At 47.7% G+C, this 24,381-nt stretch overlaps 1 protein-coding gene across 1 annotated transcript; it reads left to right on the top strand.

The window, feature by feature from the left end:
* The first annotated feature begins 3,626 nt into the window (after nucleotides 1-3,626).
* On the top strand, nucleotides 3,627-23,048 carry NT5DC4 (5'-nucleotidase domain containing 4). Its single transcript, XM_042783450.1, is given in 20 exon segments — nucleotides 3,627-3,709; nucleotides 4,621-4,653; nucleotides 5,694-5,734; nucleotides 5,821-5,890; nucleotides 5,892-5,936; nucleotides 6,024-6,119; nucleotides 6,316-6,422; nucleotides 6,534-6,588; nucleotides 6,920-7,013; nucleotides 8,460-8,513; nucleotides 8,691-8,774; nucleotides 9,101-9,133; nucleotides 10,227-10,352; nucleotides 10,633-10,699; nucleotides 10,813-10,983; nucleotides 11,619-11,670; nucleotides 11,953-11,966; nucleotides 11,969-12,012; nucleotides 16,473-16,552; nucleotides 23,006-23,048. Coding segments are annotated over 20 exon segments (1,392 nt in total).
* The last annotated feature ends 1,333 nt before the right edge of the window (nucleotides 23,049-24,381 follow it).

Here is a 24,381-nt window from a genome sequence, read left to right as displayed (position 1 = left end):
CTGGGGTTACTGGTCTGATAGAGCCTGGTGAGACCCCCTAGACTGTGGCCCCTAGTTACTCTTCAGGTCTGGAATTGAGCTCTCTCTTGTGGCTTCCAGCCAAATAATAGATGGGCATATGGGGTGAACGTTTACATCAGGTAGATACACTCCTTAGAGTGATCAATCATGAGAGAACAGAAGGGCCGTGTTTGCACAGGGAGACAGCTTGCGGGGCAGGAGTACATGGGAGGGAAGGACACAGGGAAGAGGTAACTACAGGGAAGAAGTGGGAAGAGAGCTGTTACAATGTGGGAAATTGCAGTCAATGTCATGAAACAAAATGTGTAGGAACTGCTGTGTGGAAAATGAATTTGCTCTGTAAATTTTCACCCAAATTACAATAAAAATTAAAAAAAATATTATTACTATGTTTGTATGTCAGCTTGGCTAGGCCTGGTTGAGTGGCTGGGCAGCTAGATGTAGTATTCCCTTATGATGAGACTGGTAATCAACTCTATGGTGGAATGTACTGGGAGCAGCTGAGTAGCTGCCTTTGGAATGTGGTCTGCTTCCTGCATTTAAGGAGAAGCTTTGGGAATGGTCTTTAGCCTATGGCATGCTTGGACCTTGCATGTAGCCGTGTCGCTGCTCAGCAGCCTGCTATGCTCTGCCAACCTTGGGACTTACAATGGACTTAAATTAATGGCCTGCCATGTAGTTTGGTAACATTGGGACCTTGTCAACCTTGGAACTTCTCAGCCTCAGCAGCCTGCCGCTGTCTGAGTGAAGAAACACCTCTAGCTCCAGTGGGCTGGGAGCAGGAGGCAAAGCTGGACCCCAAGGCTGAGGGGCTTTCACCCAGCCCCTAGAGCCTGGCACTTTGAACTTGGACTTAAAGCCTCCAAATTGTAAGAATAAACTCCTGTTTGTTAAGACCATCCCATCTGTGGTATATTATTGTCAGAGCAGCACCAGGTAACCAGAACACTGTATTATTATGTTAAAGATGTTTTGTATATCTAAAAGTGTTTCTTTAATATTTTTTATGCACAGAAGCTCTGGTAGCGTAGTGCCTAAGGCATTTGACTGCTAACCAGAAGGCTGGTGGTTCAAACCCACCAGCCACTCCTCGGAAGGAAGATGGGGCAATCTACTTCCATAGTGATACTGCCTCGGAAACCCAAGGAGGGGTCTCTATGAGTTGGGTCCGACTCGAGGGCACATAACAACAACAACATATACTTTATACCAAGGCAAACATTTGATTAACTGACATTAGATATGAACTGTACCTAATTGTTCCAACTTGTGCACAAATTCAACTTAAAAACAGATTTTGGAATAGGATTTGTTGGTAATCTGGGGACTGCCTGTATATAATATGGTAAGTATTTCCCAAAAACTGGAATATTGTCTTACATTACTATAGTACAGTTATTAGCTTCATAGATTTGCATTGATATAGTACTTTCATCTAGTCTAACATCCATATTCGAATTTTATTTGTTGACCTAATAATGTCCACTATAGCCCGCTCCAGTACTGGATTCAGTATAGGGTGGGGTACTGCATTCACTTGTCTCTTTAGCTCCTTTAATCTGGGATACTTCCTCAGTCTTTCTGTGTCTTTTATGATGCTCAAAAGTTAAGGAGCTTTCATAAGAGACTATGGGCAGAGGTGGTCTTGCCTAGTGGTTGAGTATAGACATCAGTGCCAGGCTGCCTGGGTTCAATGCCCACTCTGCCATTTATTAGCTGTAAGGGTGGGCGAGTTGCTTAACCTTTCTGTGCGTTGCTTTTGCCATTGGTGAAACCAGAAAAACAGTAGGTCTATGTCATGGGGCTTGATTATATGTCCAGCAGCTTCTACTGGTATCTGGTAAAAGCAAGCAAGCAAGCATTCACTTATTGTTATCATGGCAAACCTCTCCTTGAAGGACTCGGGAAATGCAGCAAGCCCTATAGGTGTGCCCCGCATCAGTGGCACAACAACAGGGCCAGGGGAGGCTCTGTGGCAGCCTGGTCCTCCGTGGCTGGGCCTGCAGTTAGCCACGGGGCTCTGGTCTGGACAAGCTGTCAGTGTTTTTTATTTTTAACTTTATTTATCTGTTGTTATTTTTGTTGAGAATATACATGGGAACACATATACCAATTCAATAGTTTATACATATACATTTTAGTGACATTGATTACATTCTTTGAATTGTGTAACCATTCTCACCCTCCTTTTCTCAGCTGTTCCTCTTCCATTAGCTTCCTGTCTTATCTTTCCAGTTGCAGTTGTCAATTTGATCCTTTACAGAAGGTTCTTAAAAGAGTATAATGTTCAAATCAGACATTCTTCACTAGTTAAGCTAAACTATTTTTTTGTTTTTAAGACTTCAGGGGATATTTTTGGTTTAAAAGATTTCTCAGGGCAGTAGTTTCAGGGGTTCATGCAGCCTCTATGGCTCCAGAAAGTCTGGCATCCATGCAAATTTGAAATTCTGTTCTCCATTTTCTCCTTTTTGATTAGGATTCTTCTATAGAATTTTTGATAAAAGGTGTACAGTAATGGTATCCTGGTACAATACTGTTCTTCCGGTCTCATGGCAAAGGAGGCAGTTGTTCCTGGAGGCAATTACTCACACATGCCACTTCCTTCTTCCTGGCTCTCCATCACCCTTTGTTGCTCCAGTGAAGAGAGAACAATTGTGCTTGGATGGCTGCTTGCAACTTTTAAGACCCTAGGAACTCTGAAATGAAGTAGGAGGTAGAATGGAAGCACTATACCCGTTAACTAAGATCTCCCATGAAACCATGACCCTAAACCTGCAAACCAAGGAACAAAATCCCATGAGGTGTCTAGTTGTACATAAGCAGGGAATGCTCTGCTTTTCGATACTGGCTTTTATACTTTTATCTAATTCTGACATGCCAGTCAGCTATTCCTTCTTATAGCTCTTGGCATGCTTCTAGCAATTACTTCTTTAAATGGCTCTGGGCTGGAAAGTTGATAACCAAGTGTGTTAGGATTGTGTATAAAGCAAGAATCCTGAGTTCTTTATTTATTTATTAAAGACATCACTTCTATTTTTAAAGTACACAAGTGTCCTGCCTTTTTAACAGCTGTGTTTGCTTCTTTCTGGGTTCTCTGCTACATTCCAGTCTATTGAGGTCATTGGATACATAAGCCCTAGACACAGAGCAGGGATAACCAAAAACCAAACCCAACCCACTGCTATTGAGTCGATTCTGACTCATAGTGACCCCCATTGGGTTTCTAAGGTGGTAAATCTTTATGGAAGTAGATTGTCCTGTCCTACTTCTGTGGAGTGGTTGATGGGTTTGAACTGGCAACTTTCTGGTTAGCAGTCAAATGCCTTAGGCACTACACCACCAGAGCTCCTTTTATGGAGTTGGCATAGTGCAGATGAATTGTTGTCTCTCAATTGTTACTGCTTTCTCTCTTGAAGAAGGAAGGGGATACCAGAAAGTGTCCTGGCTGACTCCTCCCTCAAAGGGGTGGGCTATGGGGGCTTAGGGTGGGGTCATCTGGGTCAGTGCTGTCTGAAGTTTCTGAGGAGAGGTGCAGCTGGGCCCCACTGATAGTGTGGAGGTGGCTGGAGGAGAGACCATTGCCTCTTGCCTCACTCCTGGTGGTGATGGCCAGTGGGGACAGAGGACAATCAAGGGAGCCCAAGGGCCTGGTCCCCTCCCAAGGCCTGAAGCAGGACTGGCACCAGCGGTGAGATGGGCACTTGGGGTGGAGATGGGGAGACCTCAGCTTGTAAACATCCCCATTTCATGACACGTACCACACAGCATAGCAGCACTGAGAGTGACTTGGTGATACCCCAAAACATAGATGGACACTTGTACTTGCAAGGGTATGACACCTTTCTGAAGGTGGTCAGTGATCCATGGAAATACTGACAAGATGCTCTGATCCCTTCCCTCTCTTCCACAAAGATCTCTCCCTCTCGCTCACATGCTGACATGGTGACATGTGCTGTCCACTTGTGACAAACAGATCATTTCTGAACTTGGACACAGTGAGCCCACTTTGGAAGGTGATACCCTCCCATGCTGACACTCACACATCCTCACTGATGGCGATGCCCACCCACTCCCATATGGTGAGACAGTGAGCAACTTATTCAAGGCAACTCTCCACCCACACTCATGTGAATACTGCACACATTCATACATGCTTACCCGCATGCTCACACACACACACACACACTCAAATTCTCCCTCAAGTGCACACGATGGTTACACACATGCTCACATACTCTCACATGCATGCTCTCACGTGCTCACACTCCCATACACACAATACATGACACTCACATACATGCTCACACACATCCTCACACACACTCACAAATGCTCACTCATGCACACATATGCACACTGACACATGCATGCACACACACCCATGCACACCCATATGCACTCAGACAACACTCAGACAGACAAAGCCTTGGCTTAGCCTGATTTGCCTGTAGACCCAGAAATACGGGCAGAGGGGTGCTCTGCCAGTTTTCCTGACTTTCTACCTCCCTCCCGCCAACCTTCCTTGCCATCCCTCATCCTTCCTTGGGCCTTGGATTTTGTGGGGGTGGAGTAATCCCAACACCTTCCTCCCTCCCCCAGGATTTTTGTGAACCAAAGCCTGGCACTAGGGAAGATTCGCTGCTTTGGTTTTTTATTTTTATTTTTATTTTTTTTTAGGATTTGGGTGAAGATTTACAGAGTAAATTCACTTTTCCTACAGCAGTTCACATATACTTTGTCTCCTGTCATTGACCAAAATTTACAATGCAGCAGCTCTCCTCCCACTTCCTCCCCATAGTTACCTCCTCCCAGTGTCCATCCCTTCATACTCTTCAGCACCCTGAGCTATCTCCCTGTGCATAAGCAGCCCTTCCTTCTCCCATGATTGTATACCCATGTTTGCTTTCACTGACAACTCAGTACTGTATATGCAAAAGGGTTCATATTTGTTGTCTGTACTGCCCATGTAACTCTCTATGTCTTTCTCATCCTCAATGCTGCCATATTGGTCACTCACATTTGGTACATTGCCCTTCTCTTCACCCAAATCAATATTTATCTCTATCTATCTAACAGCATTCCCTCCCCTCCCCTCCCACCCCTGGTAACCAACAAAGAAAATGTCCTCCAATATATAAACCTTTCCTTAACTTTTACAATAACGGACTAATACAATATTTGTCCTTTTGTGACTGACTTATTTCACTCAGCATAATGTCCTCCAAGTTCATCCACGTTATGCGGTGTTTTGCAGATTCTACATTATTCTTTAGCGTTGCATAGTATTCCATTGTGTGAATGTACCAAAGTTTGGTTATCCATTCCTCAGTTGATGGACATCTAGGTTGTTTCCAAGTTTTAGCTATTGTAAATAGTGCTGAGATGAACATCGGCGTGCATATATCTGTTCTTGTTATGGCTCTCACTTCTTTAGGGTATATACCTAGTAATGGGATGGCTGGGTCAAATGGTATTTGTATTTCCAACTTTTTAAGGAATCGCCATACTGCTTTCCACAATGGTTGTACCATTTTACAGTTCCACCAGCAGTGTATGAGAGTCCCAATCTCTCCACAACCTCGCCAGCATTTGTTATTTTCTGTCTTGTTGAACTTTGATACCAGTGCTGGAGCAAGATGGTATCTCATTGTTGTTTTGATTTGCATCTCTCTAATTCGCTGCTTTGGTTTTGACATGGACTACACTCTGGCTGGTAGAGAGGACAGGACTGCAGGGCATTTGGAGGCTGTGGGGACAGGAGTCCCAGCTGAGCCTCCATGTGCCTGGGCCTCCCTGCAGCCTACAAGTCCCCGGCCTATGAGGTACTAGCCTTTGAGCTGCTGCTGGAACACCTGGTGTGCATTGGGTACACATGAGATCCTGCGCTACACTTACGACCCTACCTTTCCCACCAGGTGCGGGGCTTGGGCTGGAGATGGAGGGGCTGTCACAGGTCCTGAGCACCCGATCCCCCATTTGTAGCCTCTGTGCTCTCTTACCAGGGGCCTGGTGTTCGATGCACTCTACAGGAACCTGCTGAAGGTGGATGCTCACGGGAATGTGCTGCTGGGCATCCACGGCTTCACCCTCTTATCTGAGTAAGCGGCAAGGGGTGTGGTGGGGGAGGATGAAGCAAGGAGGTGGGAGAGGATGGATAGAGAGAGGGAGGGAGGAATGACTTGAGCTCATAGCATGAATGAAGAAGGGAAAAAAGGGACGAGGGGGGGGAGGCAGCATGGAAAAGCCAGGGCCTGGGGCCTCTAGAAGGCCTGGGAAGGGTGGTACTGCACGCAGCCCACTCCTCCTCAGGGCCGAGATCTGGAGCTTCTACCCCAGTGAGTTCATTCAGAGGGACGACCTGCAGAGGTTCCACATCCTCAACACACTCTTCAACCTGCCTGGTGAGGGGTGGATGGGGAGGTGGGGTAAGGGATCCTCAGGGCTCCACCTTTGGCCTCAGGTGCTGCTGCCTGGTCCTCAGGGCCAGCAACTGACCGACATCTCTGCCTCAGAAACCTACCTGTATGCCTGCCTGGTGGACTTCTCCAGCTGCTCCCGCTATACCAAGTGTGTCCCCGCTCCCTGCCAGCCCTGGGTGAACAATGCTGGGTGACACTGCAGCTGTCCAGGGGCCAAAGTCAGAGTGGGAGCCTCACCTAGAGGCAGAGTTTCCTCCTGTGGGGTTTGAGGGGCTCTCAGAGTGCAGGGAAAAGTCTTCCACTGCAGAGTGCCACCTTGACCAGGAAACCAGTGCTGCCCCCAAGGGGTGATCCTTGGCACAGTGTGGCACCCTTCCCAGAATGGCTGTGACATTAGCCCCAGTGTAGGCCCCAGTGTGGCTGGTGGCATCACCCTGGTCCCCTTGTTGGTCTCCCTGTGCCCTCTCCGTTCTCCCCAGCTGCGACACTGGCTATCAGCATGGGAACCTCTTCGTGTCCTTCCGAAGCCTCTTCCAGGATGTGACCGATGCCATGAATAATGTCCATGAGTCGGTGAGTGGACCATGGCTCCACGACCTGTAACCTGCTTGTCCTTGGCTCTCCTGGGCCAACACGCAGGTCACCAGCCCCTACGAAAAGGGTATCTTCTGATCTCCTTCAACCTCACAAGGGAGAAACAGAATCACCGTCAACAGCCCAAGGCTTATTCCTGTGAGACTAGACACGTCCACCCTCCAGCCTTTTTACTATTTCTGACACCAACTGACCCTCCCACAGCACTCACTACTTCTCTGCTGGGTTCAATAATTCGTTGCAAAGGCCACACAGAACTCACAGACAATACTCACTATTATAGGGTTTATTAGGGAAGTAACAGGCTGTAAGTCAGGTTCAGGAAAGCCTTCAGGATAGAGTTCTTCATTCAGGACAGTCTCCCCTCTGCTATGCCCTCAGGTACACCTCTCTGGTCCTTGGCTTCTCAGCCTGGCCTCTGCCCTGTTCAGGCCAGCATTACAAAGCTCTTTTAGCTCTGCCCATAGGTACACTTACATGCGTCCCACTTCACCAGCAAGCTTCCTGTCCAAGGGCACTCAGCTTTCTTGCTCCGTGGGCTGGCAGGGTTGCCACTCTGTCTCATACCTCTTGGTTCCACTGCTGCCATCTCTCAGTTGGGCATCTCTGCCCAGGTGTCTCCACCAGGGAGGTCCAATGCAGGGATCTTGGGTCCAAGGATGTGCTCCATTTCTACCTCTAGCTCTTCTCTCTCGATGGCAGTGAGATCCTCCTTCCCACTTCTAGGAATGCTCATTGTAAGCCCGGTAGAGTGACAAAACTAACCAGTCCCAACACCAGAGTGCCGTATACCTTGTTTTCATGGTCCCACCCTGTCCCATCCCGCGGGACAGTCAACCTAGGACCTGGAGGAGGGGGTGGAAATGGAGGGGACAAGAGACGCGAAGAATGGAGACAAGTCGAAAGCCCGATCAAGTCTCGTTTATTGAATTTCAAACAAATACTTATATATGGTAAAGGAAAGGGGCAGGATCAAGGAATGGGGTGATGTGACGTTGCTGCTGACGGTGAAATAGGGAAACCTATAAAAAATAGATACGTGGCAAGAGGCGGGTAAATTTAAAAGTGCTGAATCACTTCTATACAGAAGTGAAGGCTCAAGACAGGTCTTGAAACTCAAACTTAGGTCTGAAGATGTCCAACAGGCCCAAAACAAAGAAGGGATGTATTGTGACCTTGTTAAGATGAATAGAATGCCGTGGTGCGGCTCTCCACACCACCCAGTAATCTGGTGGGAGTCACAAAGATCATGGCTAGAAAAGACACACCAAGTAATTCACTGTGCCACTGTCCCCTTAGAATTTCCATCCCTCTTCCTACTGAGTAGTTTGATGGTCTTGGTTCCCCAGTGCCATTCCTGCCATCCTGGACACACACACACACACACACACACACACACACACACACCTATGCTCCCTCCTGCAGGGCTGTCTCAAGGAGAAGACCCTGGAGGACTTGGATAAATACGTGGAGAAGGATGTGAGTGATGGCAGACCCAAGGTCATGATTAGGCTCTGCCCCTTTCTCCCTTGGACTCCTTTCTCAAGGCTTAGACAGAGGCCTGGGGCCCACCTTCTCTGAGAGGTTGAGGCCTAGGTGGGCTCCCAGGGCAGCTGTGGGAGGCTTACCCTTGGAAGTCACTCTGTTGTTTCCCAGGTGTGAATCCCCATCCTGCTGGGCAAGATGAAGGAGGTTGGGAAAGTGTTTCTGGCCACCAACAGTGGCTACAACTACACTGATGTGAGTGTGTGTGTAGAGAGGGAGGGGACCCTGAGCCTCTGAGCCCAGAGAACTGCTTCCTTCCTGACCCCAGGGGAAAAAGGGACCCTGTAGGAAACAGTGACAGGGTAGCAAAGAGTCAAGACCCTCCTACCCTCATCACCTGTCATCTTGGTTTTGATTTCTTGGCCTTTTAAAGTCTTAGCAGAATGAACAACTTTTCCACCTTCATATCCCGTGGTAGCTTATCTGCCCTGAGGGAAATAATTGGGTGAGAGGCAGAAGTGGGCAGTGGCCCCTGGCCCAGTCCAGGCCCGGTGCCCTGACCCCTGTCCTGTCCCTGCCAGGCCATTATGACCTACCTGTTTGGCATTGGTGAGGTGAGTGTCACATGCCCGTGTGTGTGGGGGAGCAGCATGGCAGCCCCACTGTGCTAAGGGCAGGGAGGGCCAGACCACACTGTGGTGCTGTGGGCTGCAGTGGGTCAGGGTATGTCTTTCTGTTCTGGCCTCTTCTATCATTTCACATGTGTGGGGAGCTCTGGTGGCGTAGTGCCTAAGGCATTTGACTGCTAACCAGAAGGCTGGCGGTTCAAAGCCACCAGCCACTCCTCGGAAGGAAGATTGGGTGATCTACTTCTATAGAGATACTGCCTTGGAAAGCCAGAGAGGGGTCCCTATGAGTTGAAACCGACTCAATGGCAGTGAGTTTGTTTTTTGGTTATTTTGTCCTCACTGAAACCTCCCCATATGGGGCAGCTGCCTGCATGGGTGGCCCAGAGTGACCACTCCCTCAGCCGGGGCATGGAAGGAGCCTGGGTGTGGAGGGGGTAGAAATGACCACTTATGGCCTCAAATAAAACCATAAAGTAGCAAGCAGACATTTGGGGAGGAGTTGGGAGAGGGTGGAAAGGGGGTGAGAGGAGGAAAGGATGGGGCAGCCTAGGCCCAGAGAGCTCAGTGTGTCATGCACAATGGCTTTGGGTGTGACCAGGAGCCACTGGGCATGTGAGCAGGACTTGAACTTGGTGATTGCTCATGTCACTGTGTACCTGGGGCCCACTGACTATGCACCAGTGAGTGGCTCTGGAAGCTGACATAAGGCACACACAATATCCAACACAGACCTCCACAAACACATTTCTAGCACATTCGTGTACGATTCGTGTACAACCAAGCAATTAGCTTGGTTGGTGGGGTTTGGGGAATGAGACCCACTGGTTTCTGGGCCTGGGATGTCTCATCCATCTGGCAGCAGGACCAGGGCACATGGATGACACAAGGTCTGGCAAGTTTTCATTGAGCTGGATGGAGCTAGGGCTGGTGGCTTAGCCAGAGGAGACAGGGTGGGGAGGTGGCTGTGGTGGGGTGACTGGGCTGAGGCCATGTCAGCTTGCTGCAGGGTCAGATCTTCCAGGCTGAGTGTGCATGTGCCTTGTGTGTCTGTACAACCTCCTGCACCCTTGCTCCACAGGTGGGGGCCCCAGCCAGGCCCTGGAGGTCCTAATTTGACCTGATTATAGTGGACACACAGAAGCCCCGATTCTTTGCAGAGGGAACGGTACTGAGGCAGGTCAACACGGTAATGGCAGGTGCTGAGGCCTGGTCCACTTTCACCCCAGGGCTGCGGTGCGGGGAGAGGAGCCTGCTCTGGGAGACTGGGTCTGTTTCTTCAACTTGACCTGCTCTTGGTGGCTGCCTGCTCTGCTGCTCTGTCTGTCCCTGGAGTCAGGGGATGAAGGGGACTCCTTCAGGTCCTCTGCCACCTCTTCCCTTCCACACACCCATGATTACCTTTGCTGCACCCAGCACCCAGCTTCTATCACCAGGGATAGAAGATAAGGTTCTCCTGACTCCAGGGCACCTCTCTACCCCCTCAGGACTCAGGGAAGCTCCATGTGGGCACCTACACCGGGCCTCACCAGCACTGTGCTGTCTACTCTGGAGGTACCCACTCCCAACCCACTGCACCTGGTGCACTAGGAATCCAGGTCTCTGACCTGCCCAGCCAGGAGAAGGAGGGGCTGTGAGCATGCTTCTCTCCTCTCACGGTGAGGCAGGCTCTTCAGACGTGGTGTGTGAGCTGCTCGGGGTGCAGGGAAAGGACATCTTGTACATTGGGGACCACATCTTTGGTGACATCCTCAAATCCAAGAAGCAGCAGGGCTGGTGGACTTGTCTGGTGGTTCCTGAGCTGTCTCGGGAGCTGGGCATCTGGGCCCGGGAGAAAGGTGAGCTGTAGGGGTCAGGAACAGGTAGAGGAACATTGCCACCAGTGCAGAACCCTGCCCCATTGTCACTTTTCCTCTTTTCCCAGTGGGGGATAATAATGACTATGCTAATCTTGTCTACTCCGTGGTTTATGAAACACTGTTACCCCAGAGGGAGGATCTCTTTTATACTCAAATAGAAGCAGACTCAGAGAGGTTCAGTGACTTGCCCAAAGTCACACAGGCATTAGGGACAAAGCTGGGACTCAAATTCTAGTTTCCTGACTTCAGAGTCCTGTACTGGTTCAGTGCACTGGGCAAACTCCAGAGGAGCCTCCTTCCTCACCTTACCCCACCCACCTCACTCATTCTGAGGTACAAAGTCCCTGACCCAGGAATGACGAAGTAATTCTCAGGGTCTGTGGTTATTGTAAGCCCAGCAGTTCAGGCTTTGTTCTAACAGCTGCATTTGAGTCATTGCTGTGTGACCTTTGAAAGGTCACTTGAGTCCCTGCATGGCTTCCTCCCCTGCTCTAAGGGTCCTACACTGTCCCTGTTTCACATGGGCTCAGGTAGGCCTAGGGCTGACTAAGGTGGGCAGGCCAGTGGGTGACCCAGCTGTCCCTCCCTCCCCTGTGCCCTGTGCGTTTTTTCAGACCGGTTGGAGGAGTTGCAGAGGCTGGACATGCGCCTGGCTGACCTGTACCAGTGAGAGCCCTGATCCCTGCCTGGGGAGGGGAGGGATGGAGGGGTGGGCCTCCTCTATGCCTGTCACTGAGAGCCTGGCCAAGGTTGTCAGGATATCACAAAGATCTGTTTCAGGGTGGGCTTTCCAAGTCCAGTTTACACCCCCAGCCTGTGCTGGGATCAGGCCAGCACCCCACTGGAAGCCATGAAGTGCCCCCCTGCCATGGGATCTTGAGAGGCTATGCCTGGTGCTTGGAGGCCTGGCTTCTCTTTTCCTGGGTCATGTGGCCATTTTTGTACCAGGCACATGGATGGGAGCGTTGTGGACTACAAGTCATCAACTCTACCAAGAGGGAGATTCAGGTAAGAGCCAGGTGGTGAGTGAGGAGGGGACAGGATCAGCAGTGGGCCTGCCTAGACTTACCTTGGTCCTGTTGTTGTTGTTGTTATGTGCCATCGAGTTGGCCCTGACTCATAGCGACCCCTCCTTGGGCCTAGGTCCTTCTTAAACTGATTTTCCCCAACCTGGCTGGGCTCTACCTGTTCTTGTCAGCCAGCGCCCCCTGCTGGCCTGAGTTCCACATGACAGCAGTATGCTTGCAAGGAGGTTTTGCCTGTGGGGTGATTTGTGGGCATGGCACCTGCCCCACAATGCCCCCTAGTAAGTCTTCTTGAGAAGTGACTGCCTGCCCAGTTGGGTCCTCCTGTAATCAACCAGCAATCTATGATCAGTATTGGGGTTCAGCCTTCTGGCTGGAGAGTGAGCTTGAGATTCTAAGGGGTCTGAGAAGATAAGATTTCAACCCACTGAGCTGATACCCAAGCAAACCCAACCCACTGAGGTTGAGATGATTCCCAACTGACAGCAACCCCATAGGACAGGGTAAAATGCTCCATAGGGTTTTCAACTGTACATCTTTATGGAAGCCGACTGCCTCCTCTTTGTTCCATGGAGAGACTGGTGGGTTTGAATTGTTGATTGTTTGGTTAGCAGCTGAGTGCTCTAACCACTGTGCCACCAGGGCTCCAGTGAGCTGATGGGTCGTGGGAAGAGAAGAAAGAAAAAAAAAAATCCCTTGGGCATTACTGACAAGCCACTAAAGTTGCGAGATTCCCACAGGCTGGATCAAAGGGCTTCAGGCTACTTGGCATTGCAGGCCCAGCTGGGACCCATCATGGGGGATCTTTGCAGAGCTCCTTGCAGGTTATGAAGCTCTTGCATAGTCATGTGACTCTCTGGACAGCTCTGTGAGATGGGCTGTGCAGCAGTTGTCACCCTTGTTTTACAGATGGTGAAACTGATGCTCAGAGGGGGGGAACAGCATGCCCTTGGTCACTCTGGAGTAAATGTCCTGACTAGTTCTCCAGGCTCTGAAAAGTGGGCCTGGTGGTGGGGTAGAGCCTGCTAGTGAGGCAGGAGAAGGGCTGGATGTGGGCCTTTGTTAAGCCGTCGTGGGGAGAGAAGGCAAGTGACACTGAGGGCTGAGAGCCAGTGCTCACTCTCCATGACCAGGCAGGTAGCTGGGTAGGAAGCTAGGGAATGGGGCCTATAGCAAATAGCCATTCCACATCCAAAAGCAGGTATGTGCAGTGTCTGTGCTTAGAAAACCCAGCTCCTTCCCTACAATTGGGAGCTCTGGTGGCATAGTGCCTAAGGCATTTGACTGCTAACCAGAAGGCTAGCAGTTCGAACCCACCAGCCACTCCTCGGAAGGAAGATTGGGCAAGCTACTTCCGTAGAGATACTGCCTTGGAAACTCAAGGAGGGGTCACTATGAGTAGGAACGGACTCGAGGGCAGTGAGTTTGGTTTTTGGTTTTTCCTACAATTGGGCTAAAGCTTCAGTGTCCTCAGGTGACAGAGACCCAGGGAGGGTCATTCAGGGATGGAGTAGGTGAGGGCTGAACTGGGTGTGACCCCAGCAGGATGGCCTAGCTCTCATGGTGGGTGGTGAGTACCGTGGGGGGTATAGGTGCTGGGTAGGGTGGGGTATCCACTCAGCATGCTTCCCACCTGTCCAGAGGGTCACCCGGGAGCTGGACCTGTGCTACAGCACCACGGGGAGCCTGTTCCGCTGCGGCTTCTGCCAGACGCTCTTCGCCAGCCAGCTGATGCGCTACGCTGACCTCTACACTGCCACCTGTCTCAACTTCCTGTACTACTCACTTGGCTCACTGTTTCGGGCGGCCCCGGAGCTGGTGGGTCCCTGCAGAACCTTCTGGGCCATCCTTACTCTCCACCCGAAGGACCTTCTGGTCCCCAGACCTGCCAGGAGCTTGTTGTGAGGTCACCAGATCCAAACTCCTCTCTCCAGACACAGTAGTTCAAAGTCTTGTAGATAAGTCTTAAGTCTTAGGTAGATAAGATTAAGTCTTCACCTTTAAAAAAAAAAAAAATGACACAAGATAAGGGAGTATAGATAAGATAACCTCTGCTGGGGAAGCTCTTCCTCAGACCCATTCTTAACACCTGCTTGAAATCAAGACCATGTTATCTCATTTTTATGTCTTCAGGTAGCAATGATACTGGTGGTTCAGTGGTAGAACCTTCATTGAGTTCCACGGGAGACCTGGTTTGATTCCGGCCAGTGCACCTCATGGACAGCTACCACCCATCTTCCAGTGCAAACTTGAGTGTTGCTATGATGCTGAACAGGTTTCAGTAGAGCTTCCAGACTAAAATGGACTAGGAATGTGTTCAGCCAGTGAACACCTTGTGAATCACAACAGCCTGATCAGCAACTGATCATGGGGATGGTGCAGGACTGGGAGCACTTTGTTCATTGGGCATGAGGTCACCATGAGTTGAAGGCTGACTTGATGACAGGTCACAACTGTAACAGCAACAAGAAGAAATTATACCAGTTGCAAGAAGGAAGGCTACAGTCTTTCTGCCTTCAGTAAACATACAGTGACTTCAAAGGAGGTGAAGGAAGCAGCAGATGATACAGTAAACACTCCAGCTGGTCTTCCTCTGGCTGTGATCCTTGGTTAAGAGTAAGAGCAAGGAAGTGGAGGTGGTACGGGGTGGGTTAGGAGGAGCTGTGGCACTGAGCAGTGTAGACCTCCCATGCAGGGTTTTCAATGGTTGACATACCAGTTCTCCCAATGAAGCATCATTTTGCTTTCCTCTGATAGCATAGTGCCTAAAGGCACTTGACTGCTAACCAGAAGTCTGGTGGTTCAAACCCACCAGCCACTCCTTGGAAGGAAGATTGGGCAATCTACTTCTGTAGTGATACTGCCTCAGAAACCCAAGGAGGGGTCGCTATGAGTTGGATCTGACTCCATGGCAGTGAGTTTGGTTTGTTTTTCAGAGTCTAAATTAAGGATCTGGACTTGAAACTAGGTCTTCATGGCTTCTTCCCCCCTGCTTTCCCTGTTACCTTCATCTGCCTTCTAGATGTTCAAAAGGGGCAAAACCATTTATTGAGTGTCTGCTGTGGTCTAGCTCTTGGTTGGTCTGGGTGCTTTTCACTGATTATATATACTTAATGCTCAAAATAACCTGCCAAAGCAACAACAAACCCAAACCAGTTGCTGTTGAGCTGACACCGACTCACAATGAACTCAACATGTGTGTTAGAGTAGAACTGTGCTTCAAAGGTTTTTCAATGGCTGATTGTTTTTGGAAGTAGATTACCAGGCCTTTTTTCTGAGGCATCTTAGGTGGACTCACACTCCCAACCTTTTGGTTAGCAGCCAAGAAAGTTGGATTTTATTGTCTTCCTTTTACCATTGACAAAATGGAAGTGCAGTGAATTTAACCCTTTCAAGACCAAATTATTTTTTGCTTTGAATTTTTTGTCAAAACCATGTGTTTTCAGTAACAGAAGGCATTTGGAATGAAATGAAAAAATTGTTTTTGAGGTAATACAGATTTTGATGTAATTAAACTCTAAAAACCAAACTCACTGTTCTTGAGTTGGTTTGGGCTCATAGTGACCCTTCCTTGGGTTTCCAAGGCAGTATTGTACAGAAGTAGATTGCCCAGTTTTCCTTCCAAGGAGTGGCTAGTGGGTTTGAACCACCAACCTTCTGCTTAGCAGTCAAATGCCTTAGGTACTACGCCACCAGAGCTCCTTTGATAGAATAAGTGGAACACATATGTTCTGAGTGTTCTCAGTGCTGTGTAGGTTTGGTGGGATGAGTCCCCTTTCTTCAGATTCATGCAGTTGTACAGCCCCCCCGCCAGATGGCAGCATGCACTAAAAGTGGGATAAGAGTTTCCCACCAGATCCCAGTGGCAGAAAAGATAGGTGGATACTATATTTACCACGGACAAGGAAAGGGTTAAGTAACTTGCTATTACACTGCTAATAGACTGCAGAGCTGGGATTGGAATCCAGGGCTACTGAACTCCAGGGGATTAGCTCTGTTCCCAGCACTGAACTGCCACACACTCAGGGGAACTGAGGACTCACTGTGCAGCCCCATCTCATCTCTGGGCTTTTAGATGGGCAAGGCTGGAGAGTTCCAGCCAGACTGGGGTCAGAGTTAACATAATCACAGGTGATGTTAGACGTCATTGCTAAAATAGAGACCAGGTAGGTGCAGAAAAAACACCCTCAAGCTACAGGTGAAGCCTTGAAAGAAATCTGACTTTTGCTTAACTGTGCTGGCCTGCGAGTTTTGGGGAAACCAAGTCCACCTGCCTGAACCTTCTTTCCCCTGATGACCCTTTTGGGTGGGTTCCCTCTTCTGCAGAATCCTTGGACAGGAACCTGGGAGCTTGAGGGTGAGGAGGTTTCAGCATAACAGGTATCCCCGAAGCCCTGACCACTGATGGAGAAACCTCATCTCCTTTTGCCTTTGTCCCCGCAGATGCCGCATGAATCACTTGTGGAGCAAGACCAGGACAATCTGGAGTCCACCTTCAGCCTTCTTTCCAGGGCAGCCAGAGGGTGAGTTGCAGGGAGGTGGTGGTTCTATTCCTGCCGCTGGGTGGAGCTCTCACACTGCAGCCCAGGAGCTCGCAGCTTGGGACTGTCTTGGGCCAAAACAGTGGTTCCTAATGGGGAAGTAGGAGCTCTGGTAGCGTAGTGCCTAAGGCACTTGACTGCTAACCAGAAGGCTGGCGGTTCAAATCCACCAGCCACTCCTTGGAAGGAAGGTTGGGCAATCTACTTTCATAGTGATACTGCCACTGTGAGTTGGGTCCGACTTGATGGCACATAACAATAACAACAACAATGGGGAGGTATCAACCCTAGGGGGTGTTTTGGGGAATTATGGGACTTTATTTTGTCTTTAAATGTGGCCATCTGAGTATTTGCATAGAAATAGATATTATTTTATTGGCCTTGCATGGTGCAAACAGTACTGGACTACTAACTGGAAGTTTGGAGATTCACATTCATCCAGAGCCACCTCAGAAATTGGCCTTGGTGACCTGCTTCCAAAAGTTCCCCCCAAAACCAAAAAACTCATTGCTGTTGAGTCACTTCCTACTCATAGTGACAGAGTAAAACTATCCCAAAAGGGTTCAGAAACCCAAGAAGGAGTCGCTATGAGTCAGAACCGACTGGACTGCTGTGAGTTATTATTATTATTTTTTAAAGGGTTTCCAAGGCTGTAATCTTTATGCACTTAGGCTGCCACATCTTTCTCCCAAGGACTGCTAGTGGGCTGGTGGGTTTGAATCACGGACCTTGTGGCTTGAAGCATATGTAGTGCTTTAACCACTGCACCACCAGGGAAAGCCTTGAAAACCCTATGGAACAGTTTAATTTTGTAACACATGGAGTTGCCATGAGTTAGAACTGACTTGAGGTCAACTGGTTTGGTTGATTTCTTTTTATGTTGTATTTAGGGCATAATATGGATTTAAAAATGATTGTGGCACTAATTGATCTATACCTATTCAATTCAGCATAGAAAGGGAAAAATTAAAATATTTGCTTTGAAAATGGGTCTTTGGGTCTTACAGGGCCAAGAACCACTGGATGTAAGAGCCCAGACTCACGGATTCTCACGTAGGGCCTGACTAGCTGAGTCTGTGCCCTGCACGCTGTTGGCTGATCCATATTACAGCTCACCTTCATCCCAGGAGTAGCTGCAGTAGCTCCCTTGTTGAGGCCAAGGCTCCTTCTCCAACAGCCTTTATGTTATAAAGGCCCCAGTGAGTAGGGGCCCCTACTCCAGACCCCTCTGACAAACACTTAGTGCTGCCTGAATCCTCTTGAGCTGAGTCTCCAGCTTTATGGGTGCAGCTTTATGGGTGCAGCCTGGACTTCCAGCCTGGACCTGCATCTCCAAATCCTGCATGAGATTTCCTGTTTCTACCTCAGCTTTCCTGGGACTGGCTTTTGAACATGTTCATTTCATAAGTTTCGTTTAGTTGGGTGGTACCGGTGTGTAGACTTTCAACCTGGGTTTATAGAGTGCTTCTTATATATAAAGAATATATAACAACAATAAAGAAACTGAATCATCAGCTATTTTATTTACTCTTGCTTAGGTAGAGCTCAACATTCAAGCACATTCATTATCTTTAGTAAGTAGTTGCCAACTAGTCTCCCATCTCAACTCACCAGAGAGCTAGACACACTCTCCTGTAGTTGTGGTTCTCAGGGATGTGTGTGGTTTGACTCCCTCCCCTTTCCTTCATCCTCATCCAACCTCAGCCTGGGGCATCTTGACACATTATCTACCCCTGGTTGGGCATCGCTGGGTAAGCTTGGGAAGAGAGTTAACAGCTGTCTTCATTTCTTGAAGGCTGAGGGCAAAGAGAGGGCTGAGGACCAGGAGGGCTACATGAGGCTGACTGAACCTGGCTGTGGGCCAGCACCACAGGTCATCTTCCAGTTGAGATATATTTCAAATAAAAAGTTGAAATCTCTTAAATGTAACAGATATGGAGTCTAAGAACATTTCTTTTAGGGAAAAGGAAGGGCTATTGCTTTCATTCTAGAAAGCACCCCCATGGCCTTTGAAATGTGTGTTGTCAAGTGGAATTATTTTACCTAGTTCCCATAAGCTGCATTCTGTTTCACATCCAGTTTTACATCTAGACATTTCTTTTTAAAAATCGTACTTTGGTGTGTGTTTGATTCTATTACCAGTAACAACAATAGATCACTATGAAAGGCATAAAATGAAATAGCCCCAAAATCTTTGAACTTGATGTATAAATGCATCACCTCCCACCCCCCTCTCCAAAAAACCCCACTGCCATCGAGTCGATTCTGACTCACAGTGACCCCCATTGAGTTTCTTAGGCGATAAATATTTATGGAAATAGATTGCCTCATCTTCCTTCCATGGAGCGGCTGGTGGGTTTGAACTGCCATCCTTCCGGTTAGCAGTCACATGCCTCAGGCACTGTGCCACGAGAGTTCCTTCATAAATGCATTAAAACATGAAAAAGTCATGCTCATGATGTAAAAACTCAAATCTTCATTTTGGTAGGAGCTTCTCTGTGATATTAAAGCCCTGACTCTTCCTTGTTCTGATGTCCCTGATTTTAATCCACTTTGATAGTTCACTTTTTGTTTGTTAGTGGTATCATCTGGCATTATATGGAGACTTAGAACGAATATAGGTCCCTGGGTGGCACAAATGGTTTGTGTTTGCCTACTAACCTAAAGGTTGGTTGTGCAAACTCACCCAGCAGCTCCATGAAAGAATGGCTTAGAGATCTGCTTCCATAAAAGCTTATGGAGAAGCTCTACTCTGTAACACATGGGGTTGCTGTGAGTCGAAATCGACTTGATGGCAGTGGGTTTTTTTTTTTTGTTTATTTGTTTATGTGATGTTTATATTTGTGTGTCAACTTGGCTGGGCAACTTGGCTGGGCCTGGTTGAGTGGCTGGGCAGCTGGTGGTAGTTATTCCCCGTGATGAGACTGGCAATCAACTCCACGGTGGGATCTACCACAAGCAGCTGAGTAGCTGCCTTTGGGATGTGGTCTGCTTCCTGTATATAAGGAGAAGCTTTGAGAATGGTCTCTAGCCTGTGACACACTTGGACCCTGCACGTAGCCATGTTGTTCCTCAGTAGCCTGCTGTGCTCTGCCCTCCTTGGAACTTACAATGGATCTAAGTTCATGGCCTGCCGTGTGGTGTGGTAACATCAGGACTGTGCCTTTTTACTTGTCAACCTTGGGGCTTCTCAGCCTCAGCAGCCAGCAGCTGTCAGAGTGAAGAAAAGCCTCTAGCTCCAGTGGGCCAGGAGCAGGAGGCAGAACTGAAGCCCAAGATTGAAGGGCTTTCACCCAGCCCCTAAAGCCTGGCACTTTGAACTTGGACTTAAAGCCTTCAAATTGTAAGAATAGACTCCTGTTTGTTAAGGCCATCCCATTTGTGGTATATTTCTTGTCAGAGTGGAACTAGGGAACCAGAACAATTTAGAATGAATATATATACACGTTTGAAATGATGAAGCAAAACCTTGAAAGAATATGTCTGGTAACACAATTCACTAACTTTGTTTTCTGTGGCTAAACAATTGAAACATTTGCAATATCTGAGGATGATTAAGGAACAAGAGGCCACATGTTCAGAGTCCATAGTCACCTTCTATACCCCCTGTACATTTCAGAAATTTCCAGGCCCCAGCGTCTGCAGGAGCAGGTTCTCTGGGCAAAGACCCGGTATCCTTTTGTCTTTAATAGATATCCCTAGTGTCTTTAAACACTAGATTCTTATTCAAGGGCTTGTTGTTAGTTGCCATTGAGTTGGCTCTGACTCATGGCAACCTAGTGAATAATACAGAATAAAATGTTGCCTGATCCTACATAATCTTCATGGTTGTTGACATGTTTGGGCTAATGTTCTAGCACTAATTGTACATTGTTCTGTTGTGATCCATAAGGTTTTCATTGTCTGATTTTCAGAAGTAGACCACCAGGCCTTTCTTCCTGGTCTGTCTTAGTCTGAAAGCCCTGCTGAAACTTGTCCACCATGGGTGACCCTGCTGATATTTGAAATACTGGTGCCATCACTTCCAACATCATAGCAACACACAAGCGTTCGCAAGGGCTGGATGATAGTATTTAATCAGGAAAACTTCTCAAACCCTAGGGCCCATGATTTTCTGGAGAAGTCCGGAAATACAGCATAGTTGTCAGTACTATAATAATCATCCCTTAAAATTCCTACCTAAGGAGGAGAGAATGTAGAAAGGGACTGAGTGATAAACAGCCCAAGGCGTCAGAGAAGATAAAAAATGCCGAGAGAGATGCCGAGGGAGAGAGAAAGCGGTACATGCAAAAAGGAGGGAAGAGGTGGCCAAAGGGCTTTCCTATGCTTTTCTTTTGCCTAGAGGATTCCCCTGCCCATCTCCCCTGGTTAACGCCTGGTTCCCTCAGACCTCAGGAGGCCTCCTCATCTCCCTCTTCTCTTTCCCCTGTGCTTGGTACTTCTCTTTCTTATGACTTTCAAATGCATGATTCTTTGATCACATGTCTCCTCACCAGACTCTTAGCTCCATACGTCCAGGAACCAAGCCATTTTGCCTCACCATTGTGTCTCTGGCATCTATGTGTCCTGCATTTTATTTTGAATGAGCCATGTCACACAGATGATTATTACCCTGGGTCTGCTTGTAGAATGGCAGGGGAAGGAATGTGGCAAAGGCTACACTGTGAGAAAAGAAAATGGAGAAAAAAGAGCTGTGCATTAGAACTGTCCTAAACTCTCTGGGAGTTGGCTGGGCAGTGTAGGGGAGATAGATGCTTCTACTTGAGGGCTGCTCATTTGATGCCATCTTTTTTTTTTTTTTTTTTTTAAATCTGATGTTACTTCTATGCTCCAGTTTTTCTATACCTTGGTATTCCATTTCTCTTGAGATTATGATACTGACAGTCACCCTTCTTTTCCAGTGGAATTTTTAGTTGGGTATGTGGCTACTGCAAAAATTTCCTAGCCTTCTCTGAAGGTGGCTGGAGACATGTGACTAAGTTCTGATCCCTCCATCCCAAGCAGAAGCAATGTGTCCAATTTCCAAGTTATGACTCTAAAAGGAGAGGGCGTGTCTCCCCCTTCCCATTGGCTGGGATGTGGAGTTGGTTGGGACCCATCTTTGGTTATGTGGATGAGGCTGCACCCCAGGAGTGGCAGAGCCACAAGATAGACGAGGCCTGGGCCTGACACAATATTAACACTGAACAGTTTTACTTAAATTGTTGATTCACCAGAGAGACACATTTTCGTTTGGGTCTAGTTATAGCTGCTGAATTGATATCTTAATTCTGGCATCTAGTCTTGACTGGTCAGGAAATGAAGAGAAGGAACAGAAGCAGTGTTCCTGGGGTAGAGCTATTGTGATACAAATGCAATCTCACCACTTTATTGGTAGTACTTTGGCTATCACAGTAAATCCTGTTTGGTAAACCGGAAACAATTCTAGTTCCCTATAATATTACAGTTTGCGTGTGTGTGTGTGGTATGTGTGTGTGTATGTGTGTACTAGTCAGGATTTCTTCATTAGCAACTGACAGAAACCTTGTTTGGCATTATCATTTCTATTGTATTGTGTTTTATTATATTGGCATTATCATTTTGTACTTCAATTTTATGAACCTCATTACTGTAACTCTGATCCTGAAAAACGGATCTGTATGAGTGCTCCCAGTCAGGCCTCTTGGGAAGCAACTGCTCAGTGTTTTCCCAGATAAGCTAGAAACTAGCTTAAGAAAAAAGGGAATGTATTTTCATGTAATAGAAAAGTACAGGAGCTAGACTGGCTCTGGCTATAGTTTTAGCCAGAGAATCTGATGATGTCACAGGACTCGTTCTCTCCAGCTCACAGAACTTATGCCCTGCTAGTGCCATTCTTGGGCAGGTCTTTTTACATGGATAAGATTTCCATCCTATGTTTTCAGCAACACTACTAGGAAGAGTCTCTTTCCAATAAAAGTCTTGGAAATGAGTCTCACTGGTTCCGGCTGAGACATGACCTCATCCTTCTGTTAATCCCTCTGGCCAGGAGATATGGGACTCTCATTGATCAAGTCTGGGTTATGTGCTCACCTCTGGATGGAGTCTGTTCTGCTTAAACTATGTAGACTGTGAGTAGGAAAGGGACAGTCTTAAAGAAATTGGGGTGCTTCTATCAAAAAAGAAGCTACATGTCCAGCAGGCAAAAACCAATGTCCTTTATAGTATGTAAAAAGGCATAGCAGAGTGTAGGCTCTTAATAAACACTAAAAAATGTGAACTATCGCTCCTCTCCTTATCTTCTGGTTCTTGGCCATTTGGCACAATGATGCCAATTCAATCTTTCATCTTCCTTTAAAACTTGCTTTACACTTAACTTCTCTAGAAGGCTTCCCTTAACAATACACTTGATTTCTGCAAAGGCTCGTATCTCTGTTACAATTTCCTATAAATCTCCCTCTTGCCCTCTGCTTTCAGGAACAGCTACTTACTAAACAAGAAAGTTACTGAGTACCGTTGAAGAGGCCGCAACCAGGGTGCAGTTTTCTGCTGTTGCTGTGGTACCCACAATCATTTCCATGTGCTGCTCTATCCTGAAGCCTCTATTTTGTTTGGTATGATTGTTCAAAGTCTTCAGTTTGTCAGTTTGAAAGTATACATTATTAAACTCCAATAGTTCAACCTTGACTATTGTTGTTAGTACTCAGGGTGGTACAGGGAGACATCCTGCAACGAATGGGTGAAAGATATTGTGGTGTTAAGTCTGTATGTCAACTTGGCTGGGCCTGGTTGAGTGGCTGGGAAGCTAAATGTAGTTATTCCCTGTGGTGAGAATGGCAATCAACTCCATGGTGGAATCTACTGGAGCAGCTGATTAGCTGCTTTGGCGATGTGGTCTGGTTCCCATATGTAAGAAACAGCTTTGGGAATGGTTTTTAGCTTATGTCACGCTTGAAACATGCATGTAGCCACATCGTTGTTCAGCAGCCTGCCATGCTCTGCTGACCTTGGGATTTTCAATGGACTTGAATTAATGGCCTGCCGTGTGGTTTGTTAACATCAAGACTGTGCCTTTTTACTTGTCAACCTTGGGCTTGTCAGCCTTAGCAGCCAGCAGCTGTCTGAGTGAAGAAAAGCCTCTGGCTCCCCTGGGCCAGGAGCAGGAGGCAGAGCTGAAGCCCAAGATTGAGGGGCTTTCAACCAGCCCATAAAGCCTGGCACTTTGAACTTGGACTTAAAGCTCCAAACTGTAAGAGAATAAACTCCTGTTTGTTCAAGTATCTCATTTGTGGTATATTCCTGTTAGAGTGGCACTAGGTAACCAGAAGAGATACACAAAGCAATAATACAGATGGCTGGTTTCCAAGGCCTGGGCTGGGAGTGGGAGGTTGGGCTGAAGGATGAATGATTCTGGAAGCCAAGAAATGGTGAATGAACAAGCGAAGGAAGACAGTGTAGGGCCAGCCACCAGGACCTAGTCAATGGACTTCAGACAGCTGGAATAAGGACATTTTAACATGGAGGGCCTTACTTTAGATTTAAATTTGGTGATTTTGAATATTTGATTCCTCTGTGTTCCCATGATCTGATTTTGTGATCTTTAAGCAACTCTCTGGGCATCATTTGGCTTTACAGGTAATTCTGTCTGAAGGGAAGGGGCTGGCTGTGTGGATTCCTGCATTTTGGTTGCAGTAATCATTCTGTTTCTTACTGAAAGCTACTTTATTGGCATTATTGTTTTATACCTCAATTTTATGAACCTCATTACTGTAACTCTGATCCTGAAAAAGGGATCTGTATGAGTGTTCCCAGGCAGGCCTCTTGGGAAATAACCTCTTGGTATTTTCCCAGAC

The sequence above is a fragment of the Orycteropus afer genome, unplaced genomic scaffold (assembly GCF_000298275.1).
Source record: "Orycteropus afer afer isolate SDZICR_OR568_19922 unplaced genomic scaffold, OryAfe1.0 scaffold00017, whole genome shotgun sequence".
In the NCBI taxonomy this organism is placed as follows: Eukaryota; Metazoa; Chordata; class Mammalia; order Tubulidentata; family Orycteropodidae; genus Orycteropus; species Orycteropus afer.
Note: the sequence above shows the minus strand (reverse complement) of the source record. Positions and strands in the feature narration are given on the sequence as shown.